Raw genomic sequence first — 7,266 nt, 5'->3', positions numbered from 1 at the left:
CCCCCCAGTTCGCTCGCCTTGGATCTTTATGTCCCTTTCTTCGTTTGCCTAGCTCTGAAGCCCCCCAGTACGACTTGATTCTTGCCGATTGCCCCTTTTGCGTTGTTATCTATTCAGTTAGCTAATAATGCAAGAAAAACTGATCCTATAATGTTCTGATTTGACTAATTTGCCCTCGTGCAGTTTCCTCATGACCCAGCACCACGCGATGCGAGGAGGGCTAGCACGTTCGTTCTTCGCCCCTGCCGCCAGAGCCGCCGCGCCCTGCTGTCCGTCGCCCCTGCTGCTCCGCCGCGCCTTGCCGTCCGTCCCCCCTGCTGCTGCGCGGCGTCCCCCCCTCCCCTCTCCCCTCCCGCCGCCCTCCATTGCTGGCAAGGCAAGCTTCTCCCCTTCCGTTTCCATGGATTTTGCTTGGTTCCTCTTATATGGTTGTCTAAATCCTAGAAACCCTAGGTGCTGAGGGAGTTTCACATGGGGATTTCTGTCTATTCGCATTTTTATTTGATGGTTATATCTACTAAGAAATTTGTTAAACATCAAAGGGGGGCATCAGGAAGAGCTAGACAGAACTGGGGGGCTTCAGAGCAAGGCAAACGAAGAAAGGGGCATAAGATCCAAGGCGAGTGAACTGGGGGGGTTAAAATCAATTCTCCCGTGCGCCACACAACGAACTCACCGGCGAGGCGGCGGCGCCCAACTCGTCTCGCCCCCGCGGAAGAAGAGTAGAGCGTCCCTCCTAAGTCCGTCGTGGGTCCTCGAGAACCTCCGCCTGCTAGCTCGGCGGGGATGGTGAAGATAGTGACGTACAACGTGAACGGGCTGCGGCCGCGGGTGGCGCAGCACGGCTCGCTCCGCCGCCTCCTCGACTCGCTCGACGCTGACATCATCTGCTTCCAGGTCCGACCAATTGCTGATCCCCTTCCTCCCCATCTACTACGTATTATTCGAGGGTCATGCGTCCGAACCCTAGCCTTTAGCTGTCTGTGGTCACCCCGCCGCCAAAATGTTACCACTTCACTCATTGCTGTTCATTCCCATGTACCGTTTATACTCCATGAAATCCGGGTTCACCAAGTCTGCACTGTACTGTGGTGCCTGCTTCTTGATTTCTGCGCGCTGAAAATGAATGGATTTACTAGATGAAGTGGGGTTAAGTGTGTGGTTCGGTTCAGCTGACCTTGCCGATGTTTGGTGTGCTTTAGGAGACCAAATTGTCGAGGCAGGACTTGTCTGGGGATGTCATAATGGCCGAGGGATACGAGGCTTTCATTTCGTGCAATCGTTCTTCGAGAGGGCGTGGACCATACTCTGGTGAGTGATTAATTCGAATAGTATGCCTGGTTGGTTTTTGGAGCATTTGTGTGTTGGAGGTGTTGTTTTCTTCCACATGACACTTTGCTGGTTAAGTCACCCCGAATGCTTCATCCCTTGTTGTTGATTCATTTATGTATTGTAGGTGTTGCAACGTTTTGCCGGGTGACATCAGCATTTGCCAGTCAGGAGGTTGCTTTGCCGGTAGCAGCTGAAGAAGGCTTTGCTGGATTACAGGGCTCTGCAAAGGACAATGAAGTTATTGGGGATTTTGTTCTTGATATGCCTATGGATGAGGAAGATCTTGGCGAAATAACAAGAGAGGAGCTGCTCAGGGTGGACAATGAGGGGCGATGTATCATCACTGACCATGGACATTTTGGTAAGCCGCTTCTTGCCGGTAAAGTAGGATTATGATTTCCATATGATTTGCCAATGTTCTATTGTCGCATATCTGGTCTGTTCTCTGTTTGTGATGATATGTACTGTGCTATCTGTGTAGTTCTTTTCAATATATATGGCCCATCTATTGGAGAAGATGATGAAGAACGGGTTCGTTTTAAGCTACTGTTTTACAAGATATTGCAGGTACTCATGTACATCTCAGTTAGTATAGTGCTGATTTCTCACGGTTTTAATGGCTTAGTGAAGGACTTCTATTAAACTGCGTTCATCTTTCCAAATCTTTTAGAAACGATGGGAATTTCTACTGGCTCTCGGAAAGAGAGTCTTCGTTGTTGGAGATTTGAATATTGCTCCTAGTTCGATAGATAGGTGTGACGCATCTCCTGGATTTGAGAAGCAAATGTAAGCACTTTCCCCTTTCCTTTTTATTGTGACTTGCTTGCACTAAAACTTAATTCTGCGGCAAAGGTTTGCTGACCAGCATAATTTGAAGAATGAAAATGAAGAACATAAGATGGGCATTTTTTATGTAAAGATGATAACCTGTTTCACAAGAAAATGTTGTTGCATATGCTCTGGTGATAATTTTCTCCACGTAAGTGTAAATTTTGCTATGAGCAACTGTTGTTGGGTGGTATTATAACTCATGGGCTGTTACAGCATAGGTTAATGCAATCGGTTAATAGCATGAGAAACAACTGTGTGTTGCAAAATTACGAGATATATAAACTGGAATCCCATTCACAGGCTGCACGATACCTGACTTGTATCGTATTACCTTCACCCCTAATTCACATATAATGACTCGACATACCTTGCTTGATGTAAGCTTCGAGCTCAGTAGAAATTGTTAATAACAGCATTTACAGTGAGGCTGCATACTAAATTCCATAAAAGCTTCAAACTAATAGTATGGGTTTCCACTTGTGACGAATGCATTAGTCTGCTCTCTGTAGAGTTTCGGTTTATATCTTCTCTATTTTACTGTGCTGTATGAAGACTTCGAGCAGAGTAAAAAGATACAAAATTGTTAATAAGAACTGTTTACACTTTGCAGTGAGGCTTCAAACTAATGTATTTATTAGGCTTTCCAACGGTGATAAATGCATTGGTCTGCTCTCTTAGAAGTAAATCTAATAATGAAATTGAAATTGCTCAAGAATAACGCTAGTTAGTTATCATCCTTTTCCTGATCAAGGTTTCGGGAGTGGCTGAGATCCATGTTAAGAGAACATGGAGGTCCCTTTTTTGACGCTTTCAGATCAAAGCACCCTGAAAGGTACTGCGGCTCCTTTTTTTTACTTGCCCAATATATATTAGTAGTCCGACTTATTCTATTCTTGATTTTGTAATTTTGTTATAACTTGTTACTCCATACCAACAGTTTAAGTGCATATTTCACTGGTGGTTAAACAGTTTCCTCAGAATGTAAGCACTACTATGCACGTATCCCATGTGTAGATTTTGAAAGCACGCTATATCAGTTTTTGTAGCTACTGATTTCCATCTTTAAAAACTAAATAAAAAGGTAATAATTTGCTGATGTGGCAGGCTGTGAGCGCAGGAAAATTATTTAGTGGGATCAACTTTATAGTTATATAGGATTTATAATTATTACACCTAGAGTGGACTCCACGGGAACTAACATTCTAACCCTGCATTGCATGCTTTCTGCATTTCTTTTATGTAGGACGGGAGCTTATACTTGCTTTAATCAAAAAGTTGGAGCTGAAGAATACAATTACGGTTCTAGAATAGACCACATTCTCATTTCTGGTGCCTGTTTTCATGACTGCAATTCGGTGGAAGATCATAGCATTTTCCATTGCCATGTTGAGGATTGTGAGATAATGAATCATTTCAGAAGAGGGGATTCAGGAAATATCTCAAAGTAAAGATGGGTTGAAAATTTTCCTTTCTGAGATTAAGGTGGATAACAAGCAGGATTTGACTATTGCATTGCCCACAGGTGGAAAGGAGGGAGAAGTAGTAAGCTAGAAGGGTCTGATCATATTCCAGTTTATATGATACTAAATGGAATACCTGAACTTCCTGCCCATAATACCCCACCATCAGCTGCAAGATATCTCCCAGAAATCCGTGGGCGGCAACAAAGTATAGGTGCGCAAAATTTGTGTTTTGTAACATTTTCCAAGCAACAACTTAAATTTTCAACTTCCAGTGTAAGCTGAAACTAAGTTGTATTACAGTGTCATTCTATTAACATAAGCCACAGTTGTTAAACTACTGTATGCCTTAGCTTCCCATCAGCTGATAAGATATATATTTCTTCCCTTAAAACTTTGTAAGCAACTGCCTGTAATTTATAACAATCACATGGATGGATGCTCTCCTTGGTTGGATGCGGTTACTAAACTTGCTTCAGGATTATTGCTTTCTTATTCTTTTGAATACAAGTATACTTGCATGCTAACTGCTTCACTATGTGGTGTGTTTATGCAAATCAACTCCCATAATGTTCACCATCAAATTTTGAGTATTTAGAAATTAGAATAGGTTAATTAGAATTTCTAGTTTATATACTGTATCCAGTTCAGACAACACTATCTGTTGTTATGCTAACTAGCAAGTTTTGCTGTGCATGTCATTTCTTATGGTAGATTGTGATACTGATACACCTTCCTAGATGATAGGTAGCTTCGAATGTGCATTTCATCATGTCTTATCACTTGGTAACACAACTATTCCTGACCTTACCTATGGTTTTACTTGCATGCAATTGTGATACATTTTTTGTTCAGTATCATTCCTCAGTAAAGGAAAATTGTGCGAAGCTGAAGATGGCCCAGGTTTAGACATATCCAGGGATAGAGAAAACCAAAGCTGCTGTAGTGATGACCTGGAAAGGAGAAGCATATCCAAGGAAGAATTAGCAACTGGTATAACCGAGTTTTGTAAAGGTGTTAACCAACCTAGTCCGACGTCTAAGCGGAGGAATCTTGATCATTGGATAAATGAAGGTTCAAGTGGCAGCTCCCAAAATAGCAATGTAACATTAGTAGCAGCACAAGGTATGAAAACTTCCTTTTCTGGTGTCAAGTCTGTGTCAAACAAGAAAAACAAGCATAACTTATCCTCACAGCCAACAATCAAGTCATTTTTTCGAAGACCAGAAACAAAGCCAGGGGATGCCAATATCAATAGCTTAGCTAGTTCAGTAGATACAGTACCTAAGATGGATGAATTATGTTCTCCAAAAGATGATCGTCTGGAAGAAAACATCCAGTGTACAGCTGCAGCTGACGGAGATCCGGATAACTCAAACATATCATCTTCACTTTCAACTGATAAATGCAATATTGCAACATTGGAGTGGCAAAGAATACAACAGAGAATGAAGATGACCCTACCACTTTGCAAAGGACACCGTGAACCTTGCATTCCAAGGTCTGTGAAGAAGGGCTCCAATATCGGTCGCTTATTCTATGTCTGTGCCCGTGCTCAGGTACTTAAACTTCAGAATTTGTTACTTAGTTCATAACAAAGGAGTAGTTATAATATGCTGTGCAATGTGCACAAATCAAATCATTTGTGTATGCAGGGACCTTCATCAAATCCAGAAGCGAACTGCAATCACTTTCAATGGGCCTCTGTAAAATCTAAAGGGAAGCGGCAATGACTCTTTTGTTTTTCAGTCATTTTCTGCCGTTGCCGTGCAGGTCAAATGACTACTTTCTGCACTTGATGTGAGTAATATCAGCAGTTCCCTAAGAATGTGTTGATGCTTTTGTTGGACAATTTAGTTTATTTTTCTGCTAACTTCTGTTTTAGTCCCCAGAAGCGCTGGACACTTGTCAGCTTGTGCTTCGCGTGAGTCTGATGCATCGCCTGCTCCCATGTTGGGAGCAAGATGGTCCTTATTCAGTGCTAATTCTTTTACTAAGAGGGGTACATAGTTTGTCCTTGTAGAGTTCTAGTTAGATGGTTTTTGTACCTGGTACCCTGCTTTTCTTTCTTGAAGAGAAGTAGCCTCCTCCTTTGTTGTAACCTCCAAGTCAAACAAACAAAATGTGACTCTCTGTTGTCAGGTGGCTAATGAAATGCCACCTGGAGCCCTCATGTGGTTCTGTTTGTTGAATTCTGGCTTAGCTTATCTTGAGAATGAGAACAACTGAAAAGTAATTGCATATATATACACCAGGAAAAATCAACTGAACCCAATAATGTATGAGTAATTTTGATGCGACTACTTAAAAATAAGTTGTGCTGTAGCTAATGCTGGAGGTATGCGCCTAAATCATGTCAGTATTATATAATAGTCTTGCTGTTGTGCATCTCTATCAAGAAATAAGTGCCATCCATGAAGGGGGTCTACTGATTCAGTCTATTCGGACGTGTACGCATCAAAGGATAAGTAGGAGTATATACTTAATCTCCACCAGGTGGCATGCCACGGCAGGCGCTATTTGGTTTCTTAATTGTTATTTTTTTAAAATAATAACATAGGGAGATTTATTCATTTATTAAAGAAACATCAACATGCAATCTGCTCATCTGTAATAAGTGCCACCTGTGCTCATCGGCAAACACCATGTGGAATGAATGAGTTCATCGACTCCCTCTGTAAAGTAGTGATCTAAACGCTCTTATATTTCTTTACAGAGTAATACATTTCCAATAGATGGGTAGGATGCAATATGTTGGTCTAGGGAATTCCTTCTATATTATGTCCAAAAGGAAAAAGGATTTGACGGACCATTACCATTTAAAAGCACCCTACCGTCATTTTTGCCTCGTGAAGTGCAACTTTGGGTATCTAGTTAGCTGGTAGTTGTGCTAATATCTGGCCTTTGCACCTTTGCTGGATATAGCCTTTTTATTTTTTTGGAGATCCTTTTTGGTGGTATTGCCCTGAAGGTGTGAACATCTTTTTTTTTTTGAAAGAAACTAGTTGCCCCCTTGTATGATCTGGCATTGTGCTTCAGTTCATTCCTTCCTGGCAATGCTACGCTATGGTGCTGCGCTTCATGGATCACCTAAATTACTCGAAACAACATAGCGCTGGGTAACCGACTACCGTTGGCAAATGATTACATGAAGCTCCGGTTGGCTTGATTTTTCCCGCTTTTTCTTTTATTGGAGGTAAAATACCTGTCACCATTGGCTGGTTGTGTGCAATGTGCATAGCCGCATAGGTGAAGAATGGTGGTGACGATCTTGTACGAGGATCTGGGAATACATGACCTGAGATGTTTTTCCTTGTCTAGTGTAGTAGTCTCATCATTGATACACGCTACAATTAGACCAAGAAATAATAAAAATTACATCTAGTACCGTTGGCAAATAATCCTATCGGTAGCTTTATATATATTGTTGGTGAAGTCGCAACATTGATCAGGTCAAAAAGCTTGCCGAAGCTTTAACATTGGTCAGGTCAAATAGAAACACAAATTATGTTACTCCTTCCGATCCAAATAAATTGTTGTAGCTTTAGTACAACTTTGTTGGATCGGAGGGAGTACAGCTTTTTTCCGCGAAATAATCTAGCTTTTCTTCGAATATGGGTGTCGGTAGCTTTACGATATTTGT

At 41.7% G+C, this 7,266-nt stretch overlaps 1 protein-coding gene across 2 annotated transcripts; it reads left to right on the top strand.

The window, feature by feature from the left end:
• The first annotated feature begins 34 nt into the window (after positions 1-34).
• On the top strand, positions 35-5,868 carry LOC119311334 (DNA-(apurinic or apyrimidinic site) endonuclease 2-like). Of its 2 annotated transcripts, XM_037586977.1 has the most exons (11): positions 37-67; positions 184-897; positions 1,203-1,311; positions 1,457-1,693; positions 1,814-1,899; positions 2,003-2,118; positions 2,915-2,995; positions 3,407-3,607; positions 3,686-3,837; positions 4,479-5,182; positions 5,279-5,868. In XM_037586977.1, exons 2-11 carry the CDS (start codon positions 787-789, stop codon positions 5,354-5,356), a joined length of 1,875 nt encoding a protein of 624 aa, XP_037442874.1. In that variant the 5' UTR covers positions 37-67; positions 184-786; the 3' UTR covers positions 5,357-5,868. The 2 variants fall into 2 exon arrangements, with proteins under 2 accessions (XP_037442875.1, XP_037442874.1); XM_037586978.1 differs by lacking the exon at positions 2,915-2,995 and having other exon boundaries at positions 35-67.
• The last annotated feature ends 1,398 nt before the right edge of the window (positions 5,869-7,266 follow it).

The sequence above is a fragment of the Triticum dicoccoides genome, chromosome 5B (genome assembly GCF_002162155.2).
Source record: "Triticum dicoccoides isolate Atlit2015 ecotype Zavitan chromosome 5B, WEW_v2.0, whole genome shotgun sequence".
In the NCBI taxonomy this organism is placed as follows: domain Eukaryota; kingdom Viridiplantae; phylum Streptophyta; class Magnoliopsida; order Poales; family Poaceae; genus Triticum; species Triticum dicoccoides.
Note: the sequence above shows the minus strand (reverse complement) of the source record. Positions and strands in the feature narration are given on the sequence as shown.